The sequence below is a fragment of the Arachis hypogaea genome, chromosome 3, assembly GCF_003086295.3.
Source record: "Arachis hypogaea cultivar Tifrunner chromosome 3, arahy.Tifrunner.gnm2.J5K5, whole genome shotgun sequence".
Taxonomy (NCBI): Eukaryota; Viridiplantae; Streptophyta; class Magnoliopsida; order Fabales; family Fabaceae; genus Arachis; species Arachis hypogaea.
In genome coordinates, this window is record NC_092038.1 from 84559819 (window position 1) to 84577913 (window position 18095).

An 18095-nucleotide genomic window follows, 5' to 3' on the forward strand; every position below is an offset into this window, starting at 1 on the left:
AACATTGAATTATGTTCTATATTGATCTCAACTTCTAATTAATATTAATTTTCAGTGTATAAGAGTAAATTTCATATATAGTAATGCTTTATCTTTGATTGAAATCACTAATTTACACTTAATTAAAAGTGCAAAACAGAAATTCATATAACTACATCAAATCATACTCTAAATCTGATATTAAGAACTAATTAACAATTTTTTTTATTATGATTATGAATTATGTTTAATTTTTTATATGATCAGATCACTAATTATCATTTATTTATATGTACAAATAAAATTTTCATGTCAAATCATACTCTAAATTTAAGTGAGTCTTTTAAGATTTTTAATTTATACATTGTAAGAAAAAAGGCTTGTCGGCACATTTTTTTCTTGCCACGCTTTTAAAGCGTGCCCAAAAGTGGTCTATGGCCACGCTTTTGTGAGGGTGGCCACTAATTTGTGATTTGGCCACGCTTAGTGAAATGACACGCTTTTACAAAGGTGCCCATTTATTTGAAATTTGGCCATGCTTTTTTTACTGCCACGCTTGAAAAGCGTGGCAATAAGGGGAATTGGGATGCTTTTACGAAGGTGGCCACTGATTAAAAAGTTGGCCACGTTCTTTTTTATGCGACACTTTAAAAGCATAACCATAGAGAGCAACAGGAACGCTTTTTAAAGCGTGCCAATAGAATTAGGGTACCGTTACATTTTTAAAGCGTGCCAAAAGGGTATCTAACTTTGGAAAGCAAAAGCACTTCACTAGGTAAACCTAAACGCATACCCGCACTTAACGTTTTTCATCAAATAAATACACTACTTCATCCATAGCCTTTTCATTGTGTACCTCCAACCCTAACCCAGAGCTTCTTCATCGTGCCTCCAACCCTAATACCAGAGCTTCATCGCGCCTCCAACACTTCCGTCAAGCTTGGCTACCGTCATGTTCATCTTCATCATCTCCTCCTCGTGACCCAGACCCAGAAAGCCCTAAGCCATCTTAGTCCGTTCCATCGTCGCTGTCTTAGTCTGTTCCATCGCCGCCTTTGAACCCTAAGCACCAACTCGGGTTCTTCTCCTCCTCTACTCTCTCACACTCCCTCCGATTACACAACATACCAACCTAGATCTATTCTTATTTTGCGTTTTATTCTGTCGCTCACTGGAAACTCGTTCGGCACCTATTCATCGTCTTCCAGGTATTCCTTCCCTCTCCTTTTGCCAATTCGTTCGCGTTCTATTATTTCATCGTTTATTTCTTCAAATATATTGTCTCATTGTACCGTAGCTTTTTCTAATGCGATGATTTTCTTGTCAAGTCCTTAATGAGTAGCTGGTACTATCATATGTTTGTACTGTCAATGTTTATTCTGCGGAAATTACGAAAATATTTGCTGTAAAGTTTCGTAGCACAAGATCTGATTTTTCGGTATATTATTGTTGTTTTGTTTCCCTGTACAGTGAAGAAGAGATTGCTCTTTTTTCTTATCAACAAGGATCTCTGGGTATGTTCCATTTTATTTATCTCATGCCTTATTTATTCAATTTTCTTTCTCGTATGGTTCTTAATGTCGTGCTGTTGTTCATATTATGCTTTTCATACTGCTTGCAATCTAATTGACTTGAAAATTGAACACGATGAACTGAACACGAGCTATTTGCCACTTATGAAGAAAATAGCTTATTTTGTCAAACTGAAATCATCTTTGGGAGCCAAAATGTCATTTTTCCCTTTTTTTAGCAGGGTCATTTTGTCAAAACTTGAATTTTTGAAAGCCAAAATGGTAGTTACTCATTGACCAAACCATCAAATGAATTATGTTTTGAGAAAGTTATGCTCTTGAATATTGGTTCTTAAAATTGTTTTCCAAGTTATTCTTTTGCCTGGTAACTCCTTTGTATTAGTTGTGGGAGTGGAATTTTTTGGCATTCTGGCAGTCTCTTTTGGGAGTAAAATGATGTATTTTAGAAGATGTAAGAGCTGCCTCTAAGTACTAAGATTTTGAGTTCATGCTTTGACATTTCCTCCTAATACATGAATGACCATGAATCTTGCACTACTGCACTGTGTTAGGTACTGAGATTTGTGAACCAGATTTATACAACATTCAGTTCTTACTTCTGAGCTTGATTAGTGAGTATTATACTATCGTTATTACTTTTTCATTCATCTTGATGAAGACTAAAGGTTATATAGATTAATCTTTGTTTTTTAGATTTAATTTTTGATGTTGTAACGAACATTTAGACATATAGTTCCCTATAGATTGGTTGTTAATTGGTTTTAAAAATAGAATATAAGATTGTAACGAAAATTGGATTTGCAATTAGAAAAAAGATTTAAAAACCAGATTTATTATTGGATTTTCAGTCAAAACCAGATTTGCAGCAAAAACTGGATTTAAAACTGGTTGACAACAAAAACCAATTTGAAAATTCAGAACCAGTTTTAAACATGTTTATTTTTTCAAACTGATTGAAACCAGTTTCGTCTATAAAACCAGGTATGGTTTGGATTTAGAACCATATAATTGGTTTCAATTTGGATTGTCTTTGGATTTCTTCAAAAAAATTTTATCCAAACCATACACACCCCAATAGTGTATGGCGCAATCTGTGAATTCATTTGAGCACAAAATTCTGGTGCTGGTTTGTGTTGATTGTTGATTGCGGTCTGAATCTTTGCAGAGCCCAATTGCATCCCAGCCTGTTGGTGCACAGCTTCCAACGGTCTATCCAGTGGGGAAACAGAATAAGCATGCCTTGGTCCAAACACATAATATGCCAAATCCACCTGGACATCCAGTGAGGTTGTAGGATTCTGCTTCTAGTCAGCCTCAATCTCCATGGCCAAGGATGACTTCAACTGATATTCAAAAGTATACAAAAGTATTTGTTGCAGTAGATACAGATAGGGATAGGAAAATCACTGGGGAACAAGCCCGGAACTTGTTCCTTAGCTGGAGATTACCATGGGGTATATTTTTCTTATACTTCTGTTCTTGCTTCGACAGGAGACTTTAAATGCTTTCTTTATGTTTTCTTCTCCATTTCATGGCTGTCAGCTTAAGAATGATTGATTTGCTTTTGATAGCATTTGTTTTTTATTTTTGTCCTTTTTGTTTATGGATTTCTTTTAGGCAATGCCTATTTTATCATCCTATTTTTCACATGTTCCATGTTTATAATTTTTCAGTGGCTAGCGTATTCCCTGATCATGAGTTCTACATATGATTATATTTTCTAGAGGTTTTAAAGCAGGTATGGGACTTATCTTATCAAAATAATGATAGCATGCTTTCTCTCATGGAGTTTTGTATTGCACTGTACCTAATGGAACAACACACCGAAGGACGTGCTCTTCTAGGAGTATTTCCAAGTAACATTCTCCTTGCTTTACTACCTTCTGGCCTACCTGCCACTCAGTACAGTTCTGTAACTTGGGGAAATCCATCAGGTTGGTGTCCGAGAATTACTGGTTCTCCCCTTCCCCCTTTTTCTCTTACTCTCACACACGCACGCAATCATTTGTATATATGGAAGATATTTAAACTATTATTTTTCTCTATACCCTCTATTTTTGGAAGGTTTTCAACAAGAGGAAGAGATGAGTGACCCTGGTGCTCAACGAGTGAACCCAACTACAGGCCGGCCACCAAGGCCAGCTTCTGTTTTTCTATCTGATGAAGGACTTCAAAAACAGCAAAAGTCCCACGTTCCAGTGTTGGAGAAGCACGTCCTTAATCAGTTGAGATCTGATGAGCAAAATTCAATTAATTCGAAGTTTCAAGAAGCCTCAGAAGTTGATAAGAAGGTAGCCATCCGCTTTTTGTTTCTGTGCTTAATATTATACGATAATTTACATTTGTTTGGGCATATCTGGTAGGTTTGACGTTATCAAGCATTTATATCCATCCTGAGAAATTCTAATCATATCTAATCAAGTCATCTACAATTTTCAGACTCATGCTGATTGTATCCAATCAGACCTTGATGAACTGGTAAAATCTCTAAACAACCGGTGTAAGAAGTATGGATTACGTGCAAAGTCAACAACACTTGTGGAACTATGGTAGTTAGTTGATACCCTTTTTTTATCATACTCTTAATCTACAGTGAAGAAGGTCCTGTTGTGGCAACTGAGCAAGTAGCTCCTGCCATCGGCGAGCCAATGGATATCATGACTGCCTTACAGCTAACACTTAGGAAGTCACTTGCTTATGGTGGTCTTGCACGAGGCCTTTATGAGGGTGCCAAGGTGATCGAGAAGTGCACTGCTCAGCTCATTGTTCTTGCCGAGGATTGTGACCAACCTGACTATGTTAAACTCGTCAAGGCCCTTTGTACTGAGCATTTGTGATTTGAGTCTTTCTTGCTGAGGATTGTGAATTTTTTCCTATAAACCGCGAAATTCAACAATATTATGTTTGGATTATTGATATTTATTTTTTAATTTTTTTATTTTCTACACAAAAAATGATAAAGAGATAGAATAAGTTAATAACTTTTAATAAGTTTTATATGTATTGATATTTTTTATCCCAATATATTTTATAAGTACTTTGGTTATAAGAGATTGATATAGCTAATTTGGTTTGAATTTTATTAATGTAATACTAATTTTCATTAATTGATTTTTTAAAATAATATTTACAGATTTTTGTCAATATTTTTTATTGTTTTTAGAGTGCATTAGGGTATGTGTAAAAGAGCATGCCAGATTTTTTTTTTTAATTTGATAGGGATATACCCACGCTTTAAAAGCGTGGCAATAGGTCTATATTTCTTCGATTATTGGTACGTTTCAAAAGCGTAGCCATATCTTTCATTTTTTTCGGTACGTTTTTTAAGTGTGCCGATAAGTTAATACATATAGCCACGCTTTTAAGCGTGACAAGAGTTGAAAGCGTGGCAACAAAGAAAGTGTGCCGATAGATCCACAAAAGCGTGGCAATAGAGCAATCGGCACGCTTGCGGATGTGACCTTTTCAAAAGCGTGTCGATAGCTCAAAAAACGTGGCAAAAAACAGTCGGCACCCTTTTTAGCACTTTTCGGCGCGCTTTAAAAGCGTGACAGAAAACTTATTTTCTTGTAGTGATAAATTCTTATGAATTCACATTCTAAATTTAATCTCATAAATTAATACTAATTTTTGAATGTCAGAGTAAACTATTCTAAACTTGATATCACAGTTAATTAGAGAAATAATAACAAAATTCACATCAAATAATGTTCTGATTGTTATCTCCATAACAAATTAACTTTTAATTTATGTTCATAATAATCACATACACTTAGTTATATATGAAGTGATATTCTATATTTAATTCAAATTACTAATCGATACTTAATTACATGTGTAAGAGCATATGTCACATCAAAATTAAAGTGATGCTCTAAATTTAATCTAAATCACTAACTCGCACTTAATTAGACGTTTAAGGAGAACTTTTCATCAAATTGTGGTTTATATTGGATCTCAACAACAAAATAACACTTAGATTTGAGTGCTAGCTAGATTAAACTTTACATGTAATAATAATTTAAGTTCCATCAAAATTTCAAAATTACTAATTGATACTTAATTAAAAGTGTAAAATACAACTTTAGATGATCACATCAAATTATATCTAAGTTTGATATTAAGAACTAATTAACATTTTTTCTTGTTGTTATGATTATGAACTTGATTAAATGATATTCAATTTTTTATTCGATCAGATAATTAATTATCATTTATTTATATGTACAAACAAAAATTTTAGATTAAATCATATTCTAAATTCATCTTAAAGATATAATATCATTTTGATAGAGAATTAATAAAATTTTGTCATTCGAATAATTATGTTGATAAAATAATTAAAAAAATTTAAAATTTTAAGTGAACTAAAATTGAGTAATGGAGGAACAAATTTTCACTTTGAATTTCAAATTACTATTTATAATATATGATCTACAAATATTTTTGTAGAATCCAGAATGAAATTGAAACTAGTACTAACATTAGAGATACTCTAATGTATAATCAATCTTATAATTACAATAGTGCATTTTAAATAAATAAAATAATACTTTATTTTAAATAAAAATTATACTTAACAATTAATTACAATTGAAACACCATTCTTAACTTTAACTAATAAAATTATAATTGTTAACACTTAGTAAAAAATTATTTAATTATAAATATAACTAATTATCTAATTTTTTAGTTTAAATTAACTGTTTAATTAATTAATATTTTTAATATAATTTATTTTATTATAATTTATTTATATTTAGATATATAAATTATAAATTACTTTTTAGTTATTTTATTTTTATTATTGATGGACAAAAATATTAAGCAAATTTACTAGTAAAAATATTATCCTAAAAATATATTAGTATTTTTTTAATTTAAACCTATAATTTGGTTTAATAAAATTCAATAAAATGATTTGGTTCAATACGGTTCAATAAAATCAAACCAAGTTAATAAAAAAATCATGATGAGACACTTGTTCAAATTAGAATGGCAACTTTAGCCGAAGTCATTTTTCACGACTTTATTTAAGTTGCCGCCTTAAAAATAAGGCCTAGGAACTTGTGAACTACTAAAAAATGGGTTCGACAGTGGCTGAATAAACTCTGTTGATAGAACCTCACAAAAATTGATTTCTGGGACAAATTTTATCTCTCTGCCACCATCAATATTAGAACTAGCTTGGATTACTCCTCTTCTGTCTTTGATAACTGGTTAATTATTGGTTCTAACAATACCACACTTGGGCCATTAGTATTGCAGGGTTGTACCTGTCTTAGAATTGCGGTGTCATCACCTGTGATATTCGACTAAATTTTTGTGTGTTTCTAACTAATTTACCATGCTATTATTTTGTTTCATTCAATTGATAAATATACATATTTCAAAACAATGTTAAAATAAATAAACACTAAGAAGCAGGAGAAAGAGAGGCTAATATTGAAGTCACCATATGTTCTTCAAGTCGCTGCCATTTTCATCTCTAGCGTCAGGAAGTGAGTTTAATTGAATTTTGATATATAAAATCGTTCAAAATATATAAACCAATTTTCTTTAGCTCTTGTCACAATTTTATTATATTCTTAAAGAATCTTAGATTTATGCAAGTTAAGAAGTCGTTGTACGAGTGAAAAAAAAAGAATAAATGGATTAAAAAAAAAAAAAAAAGTGGCACATATAAGCAACATAGTCTAGCATGGCATTGACCCTAGGAACTTTTAATTTTAATTGTTTCCTCGTTTGATAAACAAAGAAACACTCTGCATATACCAAAACACTAATTAAAAATTATTAGAGTGCCTCCTCAGAATTATCAAGAAACTAAAATGCCGAAAATTTCATATATGCTCTCAACAAGTGAATACTCTTATTCTATGTTGAATTTAGTTTTTATTGTATTAATATTTTGAGCAATGCTAGGAACTAAAAAGGTATTAACAAAAAATCAGCCAAATACCTTTAGGTGAATTTAAAATCTCTACGAGTTAATATGTATGGATGTTTCTTTTACTAAGTATCAAAACGTTTCTTTTTCATACTAAATGAATGTTCTTTTATATATTTTTCGAATTTTTTTGTATTACAAATATAAATGTCTCTATTTCTTTAAGAATTTCATTTTTTTTAATTTTATAGATTTTTAATTATTTTTTACTAAAATATAATTGGATTTTTTTTTGTTAAATATTAGAATGTTTTTTTCATATTAAATGAATATTTTTTTTATAATTCATGACATTCATATTAACAAATAGATCATCAATGGAGAGTTAAGAAGTGTGAACCCCCTATCAAATCCTAAATATTTTGATCCGGTTCGCATAAATTTGTCACCCCACATGTCCTGTCCAAGGCATGCAGTCCATACCCTTATAAAGATAACACAACAACCAAAGGCATTGGTGTTTATCAAGGGGAAAGATTCTGTGAAATCCTTGAAGAAATTACCATTGAAGAAATTACCAGAGGACAGCCTCTAAATGTCGTGCCGAACTGGAGATGCAACGTCACTGATGATTTCTGCAGTAAGTTAGGTCCCTTTTTATCTGATAAGGTAACCAAAATAACAGATGGAGGGTTTCAAGATGTTAAGCTTTATATGCGCTTGTGGAGGGTGTCACGAAGAGCATGGAAGTCGCCGGCGCTTCGAGCAGTATTGCTAAAAGAGAGAAGTCTGTGTGTGATTGTTAGAAGTGGGTAGGTTAATGTGAGAGAGAAGAGAAATGTTTTTATAGGTTTTAATTATGTTTACTTAATTAATTTTAAATTTTTTAAATTTTAAAATTAAAAAATTTAAAATTAATAATTAATATAAATTAATGTGATTTTGTTTAGTTTTTGGTTAGTAATCTTTTGGTTTTATATACTTTTTTTAATATTTTTAATTTGATACAGAAGACAATTAATTATCTTGTTATTCTTTGAGGGTTATAGTATTCAATATTTTCTTACTTTTTTATAAATAATATTACATAACAAATAAATATTATTATTTTTATTAGTATTTAATTACTAATAATTTGTATTAATATTTATAGAAATTTTATACAAAAAAAATATAATTAATTAATAGCAAATACCCTGGTTGCAACTCCCATGTATTACCGTACCACTCACGCCAACAACGCTTCCAAATTCTGATTTCGTATTTTGAATTTATCTTCATGCAAAAGACGCAAAACAGTGTTACAGATTAAGCTTTTTGGCCTGAAGAAAGGGTAGCCATAGAACTATGATGAAGCGTATATATTCACAAACACCATTCAATTCTACATTATTTGAAGCATGGCAAAAGCAAAATACACGAATCCGAAGGCGCAGTTGAAGAAATGGATCTCGTTGAGGAAGCTGGTTTTGCCGATGCTTTTGATTTTCACGATTGTGCTTCTGGTGTTACTTTCTATCGGAGTTTTTAATCTTCCTATTACCGCTAATGATTCTCCGATCAAGGATATCGGTGCTGTTAGGCGGCGCAGAACTTCTGAGAGGTAGCTTCCACCGCTAACGATTCTGTTTTTATTTTTCTAGTTATAAGGCGAAAATGCGTTTAACATTACTACTTTATTGTTGTTGCTTTTGAAAGAGGTTACGGTTTGGTAGAGCAAAAGAAAAAGTGGACCGAAATTCTTTCGTGGGAGCCAAGAGCTTTCATGTACCACAATTTCCTGGTTAGTTTTTCAGATCTGTTAATTCACCTGTTATGGATTAGGCACTGATTTTTTTCATGTACACACCTGTTTGGTGCAACGTGGCGGTTACCAGCTCAGTTCAGATCTAGAATTTTCCTTCAAAACGTGTTATAAGGATGTCTTTTAGGCGAGGCTCAAGAAAATTAGTTATATTCATGAATGGAATACCGAATTGTGACTGAAAAGGTTCAACAAGCTTGAGCGTCTTGTCTTATTTTGCGATATTAGATTCATGTAGCAGTAAACTGTTGAAAGTGAAGCTCATCTATTTTGTATTAGAATATTAATATTAATTAATTCTGCCTCTCATTTGGATCAGTCCAAAGAAGAATGTGAACACTTGATCAACGTTGCCAAACCACATATGGAAAAATCACAAGTTGCTGATAGTGATACTGGACAGAGTATAGATAGCAGGTTTGCCTCTATTTTGCGTGTTCATTTATGGTAACAATAGTTGTAAGCTGTGTTTTGGTTTAGATACTTGCTCCTGAGAGACTAGTGGTGGTAATGCAATTCTATACAATCCATGCCTCCAGTGATCGTACTAGCTCAGGAGCGTTTCTGAGAAGAGGATTGGACAAAATTGTCCAAAGCATAGAAAAAAAGATTGCTGATCTTACTTTCGTACCAATAGGTATGACTGTATGATGAGTTCCTGTATGCGTCTGCTTATCTCTTTCTTTTGTCTTTCTAAGTTTGATATAGGATAATGTCAGGGACACAATAACCTAAAATTATCTTATCTAATTTAATGTTTATAATTTTATAAATATAACATCTATAATTATAGACTTATTACATTTAATATTATTCAGTTATTCTAGCAGTAATTAAAGATTGAAAAATAAAATAATTTTTTATTGTTTTACACTGATTTTCTATTGCTTCCTGAATATTTTTGTCGGTTAAACTAAGATCATTTTAGTGTGTCCGATTCCTTTTTGCTTACTCAGGGTCACTTTATAAAATATGAGGGTTCTTTCTTGCTCAGTCATATGAGGCAGTATATGATGAAGTTAATGTAATGAGTTTGTGTCATTTTAATATTTTTGTAGATCCCATTAGTGTTTGAATTTTTGTACCTTGGATCTCACTATATGTGATATGGTGGTTAAGCCGGAAATGGAATACAATTTGAATATATTAAACAGGAATGGAAATACCTCCTAATATAGTATACTTATCGTCTGGTATGAATGAATTACTTCAAAAGTTTTTTAGTTACTAATGAATAACTCATAATATGTAGAGAATGGAGAAGGACTTCAGGTTCTTCACTATGAAGTTGGCCAAAAATATGAACCTCACTTTGATTACTTCCTAGATAAGGTCAACACTAAGGATGGAAACCACCGTGTTGCTACAGTTCTTATGTACCTGTAAACACATGTCTCTTTTCAATTATAGTTCTATTTTACGTTAGTTAAGCTTTAAAGTAGTCTTTCAAATTGGTCTCGTGCACAAGAATAGTTTCTTAAATTCTAATTGTATCAATTACGTTTCTAAAATCGACAAAAGTGTACATGTTAGTCCTTATCAGCATTATGAATCACGCTAAGGAACTAACGTGGTACACTTTTGCCAATTTCATGGACGTAACTAAGCAATTGAGAATTCAAAGACTATTTTAGTATAAGCGCTAATCTCAGGTACTACTTTCGGATTTAACTCACTTGTGCTTTATGGTGGATTTTCTTTGGAAATATACTGATTGTTTAATTTTTATGTGTTTTGTGCAGTTCAGATGTTGAAGAAGGTGGCGAGACCGTATTTCCTGATGCCAATGTAAGTTTTAGTTCTGTTCCATGGCAGAATGATTTGTCTGAATGCGCTAAAAATGGTCTCGCGGTGAAGCCAAAAATGGGTGATGCTATATTGTTTTGGAGCATGAAGCCAGATCTCACCCTAGATCCTTCTTCTCTACATGGTTACAAACTTCACAAAATTTAATTTAGTAATTCATACTGACCCCAATTTGCAATTTTGTTACTCTACTATCTGTTTCAAATTGGTTTTTTTTTTTTTTGTTTAATGCTTCCAGGTAGTTGCCCTGTTATTAGAGGAAATAAATGGGCTTCAGCAAAGTGGCTACGTCTTGGGGTGTTCAACTAATAAGGATATTATTAAGCCATCTCGTGTGCAGATACTTGTAGAGAGTAAGGATCATTCCAATGCACTCTTACAAGAATTCAAAAATGATTTTTATCTTAAAGTATAAGCGACAATTTCATCCATTTGGTGCAACAATTTCCTCGCTCAACATATTTGCATAGGATTGCATTATAAAAATACTTTATATTTATTAAAAATAGTGTAACTAAATATCCTTTAAATATGATTTTTTATTTAATTTTTTTTTAAAAAATAAATAACTTCTCTAATTTTTTGAATAACCTGACCTCCGTAAAAATATTTAAATTAATTAAATAATAATAAATTTTTAAAAATAAGACATAATTAATTAAAAAACTAAAATAATATATAATTAAATTTAATGACTGAATTTTAAAAAACAAATAATATTTTTCTATTAAAAATAACACATCAAATTAACAAATATGTATTTATATTTATATATACATATTAATTTATATAATTTTCTAATTAATCAAATTTATTATAACAATAATTAAATCTACAATAGATGAATAATTAAATCGTTCTCTTTGTCAAAATACTTTTATTTATGTGATAATATACTATTTAAATATGTGTGGAACAATATTTTTTTAAAATTTCTTTTATGCTGACCATCCTCTATACAAAAAGCATGTGGAAGTAATCATAGATCAGTTTACAAAAGAATTTGTCTAGTGACATCGATATACTAATTTTTCATCTCTCTGTTTATACCACAACTAATGTATTTGGTATTGAGGAACAATGAAAATTCTTCCAACATTAATAAAATACTCAACCCCATTATTTGACAATTTGGGTTTTTCACCATAGCCATCATCTGCTGTTGACACATCTAACTGTTTGCCACTATACCAACACATGCTAATCGCCATGTTTAAAAGCTTCTCCATCTGCTTTTGACTAAGATTAGACGCACCACCTACTGCCTTGGTTTCAGCCTAAGGGCAGCACTGAAAGAAACATAACACCAAACATAACTTCTCTGGACAAATGTGGCCCTCTCTATGAAAAAAAAAAAAATTGACCAAATTGAAGTAATTATTGGATTCAGATTTTGGATCCTCTCATGTTCAAAATAAACATGACCTTCTATTGTTTACATCACAATGATAAAATTTGACTTGCTGATTAACCGAATTAAGGCTTTGGGTTAGTTGCCTCATTGGTTCAATCAATTGGTTTTAGGTCAAATCACTTAATTAAATAGGATTTAGTAAATAAATCACTTAATTAAATAGGATTTAGTAAATAAATATATAACGATATAATATGATTCAAACAGATGCCCCATATGTAATATGAATTTAATTTTGATACATTGACCATATAAAAGAATTTTACACGCACATCTAATTACGTAACACTAGGTCAATAAAAATAACTACTTTTTTACAATTAACACATGTATGGTCATTGATTTACTTGTTAGTGCATCAAAATTAAACTCATAATATTTGACAAAATATATAACAAATGACTAGCACGTTTGGAATCGTTAGGTGGTTTGTGATTCTTTTACCAATCTCTCTATGCCTCAACCAACGGGTCTGGTCTTAGGTCTAATAACTATAATTAAGATCTCCACATTCTACAATGATTCTTTTTTAACATTTTATAATTTTGAGAGTAATTATATCAATGAAGAAGATGTGAACATGACAAAGATCATGCTAATTTTCAACATGAGAGGATCCAAATCCATGATGATTAATTACCTGTTGATACAATAACGCTTTCCAGTGGGTGGAGGACCATCATCAAACACATGTCCAAGATGAGCATCACAGACAGCACAAAGAACTTCCTGGCGCGGCATGAAAATAATGGACAAATCTAATTTTGACTTCACATTGTTCCCAATTGGCTGGTAATACGATGGCCATCCAGTTCCACTATTAAACTTAGTAGATGATCTAGAGAGAAAAAAACAATGCAAAAGAATTAAATCAGTTCAAGATGAATGTGATCAGTGAAAGAAAAATGTAGTTTGATGAACTGCATATAAAGTACTTACTCAAATAGAGGGGTGTCACAACATATGCAATGGTAAGTCCCCTCGGTTTTGGTATTCCAATACTCCCTGGAATTATTCAAAATAATGAAAGTTAAAACAACAGTTGCATAAAAAAAAAAATAAAAAAAGAACCTCATATATAGCACTGTGTATTATGTTAACTGTGTATCACTGTGCAATTCTTTAGATTTTAGTAAGATGCAAAATTATACTTGCTATTGATAACCAGAAATTCTAACTACAGCAAAGAAAATTGACAATGATACATGGAGACTTGAAGGTGAAGAAATTGACAATCTCAATCTGCTGGATTATACCAGGCTTATTATGAATCATGATCAAAATTGTGCAGTACAAAAATATGAATGCCTCTCATGGTGGTTAGAAGATTTTTGGAATATAATATGCAGCATATTGTATCCTTACATAGCCTTGAACAAGAGACAATAAATATTAAATCCATATGTACACTAGACTAAACCAACACTCTCTAGCCCCCTGCCAATGGTTCTAGATTTCGAGACATAAAACCAATAATGTGTCTCTAGTGTAGCTTTTAAGAGAGATGGTTTCATGACAAGCATATCAGTTACAATAAGACGAGTCAAATTTGAAAAAAAAAAAAGAAAAAAAAAAGATTGTTCAAGAGCCATCTAAAACGAAAACCATGCAATATGCAAGATGAATGAAATATGTAACAAATGCTTTTATTATCAAATTAGTAATAGAGTTAGAACGTACCCAGTGAAAGCTCTCTCAGTCCCCTTTTGACGGGTAATGTAGAATTGTTCACTTGTTAGGCGCTTCTTCCACTCTTCATCCCTATAATCAACAGTGTCAGCACCTAAAAGGCCCAATAAAGAGTATGTCAGATAAAACACTGGCAAACCTTGGTAGGAAGGGTAATGCTATAAAAACAATAAGGTAAAATTATCTTATTTAACTTAACATCGATAATTTGGTACCATATAATATCTATAATTTCATATTTATTACATCCAATATTATCCAATTATACCTCATGCATACAAAATAATACAATTTTAAACTGTTCTGAGCTTATTTAATTATATGTTTATTAAATCTAATACTAACTAATTATTCTAATAGTAATTAAGAAATATAAAATAAGACACTTTGAGCAGCTGTGAATTGATTCTCTATTGTCTCCTCAGTGTTTTTGAGCAAGAAATCCCAATAACAAAGCCTATGCCACATTTTGCCCCCAAAACCAAAAGCAATTGATGTATCTTAATTCAAATTTAATGGACTAAATTACTCCGTTGAAATTCAAACACAGAGGACCATTCACTAATGACAAATCAAAATCTAAATAACTACCGCCACTTACTCCTGCAATTTTCTACTAAACTAACTGGCTAAGCGAAACTAAATAAAAACCAAAAAGCTATCTCCTAAGAATAAACAAAGACCAAGAGGAGAACCCAATTACTATACAAATTAATGTTAGTATTAATATGATAATCAAAATACCTGATTCAAAGGAAGTGTTGTCTGCTTGCTGGGATTGGGAAGAAGCAGAGGAACCCATTGAATGGATTGAATAACAAAATTTCCTTCCGGAACCGTCAATAGCACGTGAAGGAAAACATACCAAGACCTTAGAATTATGAATAAACCTCTGGCAAGGAATATGAGATGTTGGTAAACTCAAAGCACGAGAAGCCATCTTACCCAAAAAGAATACGTGGCCACTTTAATAAATTCATATATCTAAGTAAATTAGTACGTGAGGCTGTCCTTATCGTTTTTAATCACTAATCACTGAAGAGATTACGAGTTAGCCACGTAGAGATTTCCAAGCCACGAAAGTTGAGATGCAAAACTTGTCAATTTTTTTTTTTTTTTTTTGCAATCTTACTTCACCAACAATATTTATCATTTTTTTTTGTCACTACTCGCTAAATACGTGAAGTTGTGGTAGAAATTTATGTGCAGTTAATTTTTTAGGAAATTAATAATTAAAAATTATTAGATAAAAATTTAGTCAAATTATTTAAATTATTTAATAATTTTTAACTATTAATTTTACTGATTATATCTGACTTTTTACCTTATATAAAGGAGGAATTTAAATGCAGTCAATTTTACTTAAAATTAATAATTAAGAGTCGTTAGATAAAAATTTAGTCAAATTATTTAACGATTTTTATCTATTAACTTTATGTGAAGTTGAATGCACCTGATTTTCACCTTACATAAATAATATTTAAATATTTATATCGCTGACAAAATTAATTTTAAAAGATCTTAACGATAAATAAATTTTAAAAATTTGATAAAAAATAAATATTAAATATATATTCTAAAAAAAGATTTTAGAAATATATTCCTTTTCAAACATTATTAAAAAATAATATTTTTTATCTTTAAATTTTAATAATTTTATATCCGTTAAATTTTTTAAAAACATTTTATTGTCATTACCATATTTTTAAAAAAATAAAAAGTCTAAACATTAAATTTTGTTTCGAATAATTTTTGTGTATTTTTTAAATATTTATTTAAATATTATCACAAAAATTTAGATCAAATAATAAATAAATAATTTGTTAAATATGAAAAACTTTTTTAATTATAAAAATATAATATTTAATAATTTTTTATCACATTTTTAAATTATTCAAATATTATTTAATCGATAACATTTTTTAAAAATCATTCTATTAATAGACAATAACAGATTCTTTTTGCGTATTAAATTAGTAGTTAACTCTATTCTAAACTCTAAGTACTAAAATATAGATTTTAAACTATAAATTTTATATTTTAATAATATAATAATAAAATATCAATCAAAATATTGACTAATATTGGTAAAACGTATTAGTACTAAATATTTTTCTTTTACAAACTAAAATTAAATGATATTATTAAATGTATTTTTGTGTAATATTTTTTCATGTTTTTTTAATTTAAAAATATATAAATAATTACATTTGATAAGTGAAAATTTTAAAAATAAAATATTAACAAAAAATGTGGATTAGAATAAATCTTTAAGATGCACTTTGAAAATTCTGATATTAACAAAAGATTTTGAAAAAAAAAATTAGAGGGTTAAAGTAATCAATTATGTTCTTAAATTCTTAAATCTTTCTCTCTCACAGCGACGTCTCTCTCTATTCGGCCGTGGAGTATTTGTCGCGCCGTTATCTTTCTTTCTCTTTCATCGCCGGTAAGCACTACTGCTTTAATTTATTTTTGGTTATTTTGTTAATTCTATTTATTCTGATTTTTGAGTTATTAGCCGTTGAGTTGGTTGTTAATGAATATTGTTAATGCTAGAATTTTTCTGATTTTGAGTTATTTATGTTAATTATAAGTTGTTCATGTTGGTTTTTCTGATTCTGAGTTGTTAATTTTGATTGCTAATTTTTTTATTCTGAATTATTGATGATGGTATGGTAAAATTGTTTTCCATCCTTTCTAATCTTTGAATAGCACAAATTACATTTCTTTCTTGTACATTTTATGTTTAAATTTATACACTTTTTTTAACTTTAAAGTATGCTAAAAAAGTGTTTCAAATTTTTTTTGCATAAAAAATTCTAAAGAAGTCCTTTATATACTGGGTTTGTCAAAATTTTTGGTTTTAATGTTAGTGAAATTCTCAATGTAAGTGGATAATAATAATAATAACTTTTGGTTTATATCTTTTATGATTATGAATATTTAGTTGAGGAATGCTAGAGGGTTAGCAACTTTTGGGATTTGTAGCCATCAAATAGCCATCGATGATGATTTTAATGGTGTGAGATTGGTGTGAGATTTCATCCAATAACTCACTATTTTTTGCTGGTTACATGCTGGCCAGAATTTAATGAAGTTGCTGGCCCCTAGGCTTTTCCTATTTAGTTTATTTGTTGTTATTCCTTATTAAAGTAAATACTAAATCGGTACCCAAAAGATTCTCATGCTAACAAAATAGTACCTGATTTTTGTTATTGATAAAATAGTCCCCAAAAAAAATTTTAAATTTGACAAAATCACCCTTAACATTAAAATGCTTGGAAAAGAGCTCCGGCGACGTTAAAACCACCACCAATCCCTCCAACCCATTCTTCTTCTTCTTCTTCTTCTTCTTCTTCTCCGGTGCCAGCGAGGGAGGCAGGACACATGCGACGGCGAGCAAGCGAGTATGACCCATCGTATCAACTGCCGCGCGCCACCTCTACCACCACCAACTATATCTCCAAACCCTCTTCTTTCCCTTTCTGCCACAACAAAACCCTCTCTAAACCCACCTTCACCAACACAACACGTGTCGCGGGCTCTGACAACCACAACTCTCCAATTCACAAGCCATAACAGCACCAACAGTTGTCTCTCTTCTCCTTTTCCGATGACGACGAAAAACCACATGAAGAGTGCGGCATTACTGGAATCTACGATGACCCCGAAGCCTCCCACTTCTGCTACCTGATGACTCCGGTTCACTACCCCTTTTTAAAAATTTAGTGAACGAGTTCTTTTGGCAAGCACACCAAAATTATCGCCAAGTAATAACCCACAGAGGAGTGGGATCGTATCCACAGAGATTGGCAAATCCAAGCAGTTTTAATTGATTGATGAATTAGTTAAGCGGATCAATAAGATTGTGAAGTGCAGAATTGTAAATGACATAAATGTAATTGACTAGAATGTAAAGAAAAGCAATAAAGTGCATAAATGGAAATTGCTGAATATAAAGTGCTGAATCATAAATGA

The 18095-nt window shown here is 30.8% G+C and overlaps 3 protein-coding genes across 11 annotated transcripts; 2 read left to right on the plus strand and 1 right to left on the minus strand.

Annotated features, from left to right (window-relative positions):
• The first annotated feature begins 744 nt into the window (after positions 1-744).
• LOC112790568 (uncharacterized) lies at positions 745-4560 on the plus strand. 8 transcript variants are annotated; one of them, XM_072233158.1, is made up of 9 exons: positions 755-1187; positions 1450-1493; positions 2063-2122; positions 2677-2965; positions 3185-3249; positions 3341-3445; positions 3576-3802; positions 3951-3989; positions 4105-4560. In XM_072233158.1, the coding sequence occupies exons 5-9, from the start codon at positions 3219-3221 to the stop codon at positions 4105-4107; spliced, it is 405 nt and encodes a 134-aa protein (XP_072089259.1). In that variant the 5' UTR covers positions 755-1187; positions 1450-1493; positions 2063-2122; positions 2677-2965; positions 3185-3218; the 3' UTR covers positions 4108-4560. The 8 variants fall into 8 exon arrangements, with proteins under 8 accessions (XP_025688810.1, XP_072089260.1, XP_072089259.1 ...); XM_072233159.1 differs by having other exon boundaries at positions 753-1187; positions 3185-3445; XM_072233156.1 differs by having other exon boundaries at positions 3951-4560.
• A 4016-nt stretch (positions 4561-8576) lies between these two features.
• Positions 8577-11455, plus strand: LOC112790569 (probable prolyl 4-hydroxylase 3). Its single transcript, XM_025833027.3, has 7 exons — positions 8577-9004; positions 9100-9184; positions 9525-9622; positions 9745-9842; positions 10458-10587; positions 10948-11135; positions 11250-11455. Exons 1-7 carry the CDS (start codon positions 8802-8804, stop codon positions 11318-11320), a joined length of 873 nt encoding a protein of 290 aa, XP_025688812.1. The 5' UTR covers positions 8577-8801; the 3' UTR covers positions 11321-11455.
• Positions 11456-11804: 349 nt separating this feature from the next.
• On the minus strand, positions 11805-15262 carry LOC112790570 (uncharacterized). Of its 2 annotated transcripts, none has more exons than XM_025833030.2 (5): positions 14859-15262; positions 14106-14208; positions 13365-13430; positions 13066-13263; positions 11805-12300 (listed from the first exon to the last, which is right to left on the minus strand). In XM_025833030.2, exons 1-5 carry the CDS (start codon positions 15052-15054, stop codon positions 12270-12272), a joined length of 594 nt encoding a protein of 197 aa, XP_025688815.1. In that variant the 5' UTR covers positions 15055-15262; the 3' UTR covers positions 11805-12269. The 2 variants fall into 2 exon arrangements, with proteins under 2 accessions (XP_025688815.1, XP_025688813.1); XM_025833028.3 differs by having other exon boundaries at positions 11805-12352; positions 14859-15216.
• Positions 15263-18095: the final 2833 nt, after the last annotated feature.

Bases quoted from the DNA above. Each gene is read 5' to 3' on its own strand.
- LOC112790568 (XM_025833025.3), top strand. From the start codon at position 3,283: ATGCTTTCTCTCATGGAGTTTTGTATTGCACTGTACCTAATGGAACAA. The intron at 3,446-3,575 runs GTTGGTGTCCGA...TATTTTTGGAAG, and splicing joins AACTTGGGGAAATCCATCAG to GTTTTCAACAAGAGGAAGAG. The intron at 3,803-3,950 runs GTAGCCATCCGC...TACAATTTTCAG, and splicing joins CCTCAGAAGTTGATAAGAAG to ACTCATGCTGATTGTATCCA.
- LOC112790569 (XM_025833027.3), top strand. From the start codon at position 8,802: ATGGCAAAAGCAAAATACACGAATCCGAAGGCGCAGTTGAAGAAATGG. The intron at 9,005-9,099 runs GTAGCTTCCACC...TGCTTTTGAAAG, and splicing joins CGGCGCAGAACTTCTGAGAG to AGGTTACGGTTTGGTAGAGC. The intron at 11,136-11,249 runs GTTACAAACTTC...TAATGCTTCCAG, and splicing joins AGATCCTTCTTCTCTACATG to GTAGTTGCCCTGTTATTAGA.
- LOC112790570 (XM_025833028.3), bottom strand. From the start codon at position 15,054: ATGGCTTCTCGTGCTTTGAGTTTACCAACATCTCATATTCCTTGCCAG. The intron at 14,209-14,858 runs GTATTTTGATTA...TGGGCCTTTTAG, and splicing joins CAACACTTCCTTTGAATCAG to GTGCTGACACTGTTGATTAT. The intron at 12,353-13,065 runs GTAATTAATCAT...TTTTTTTCATAG, and splicing joins AAGCGTTATTGTATCAACAG to AGAGGGCCACATTTGTCCAG.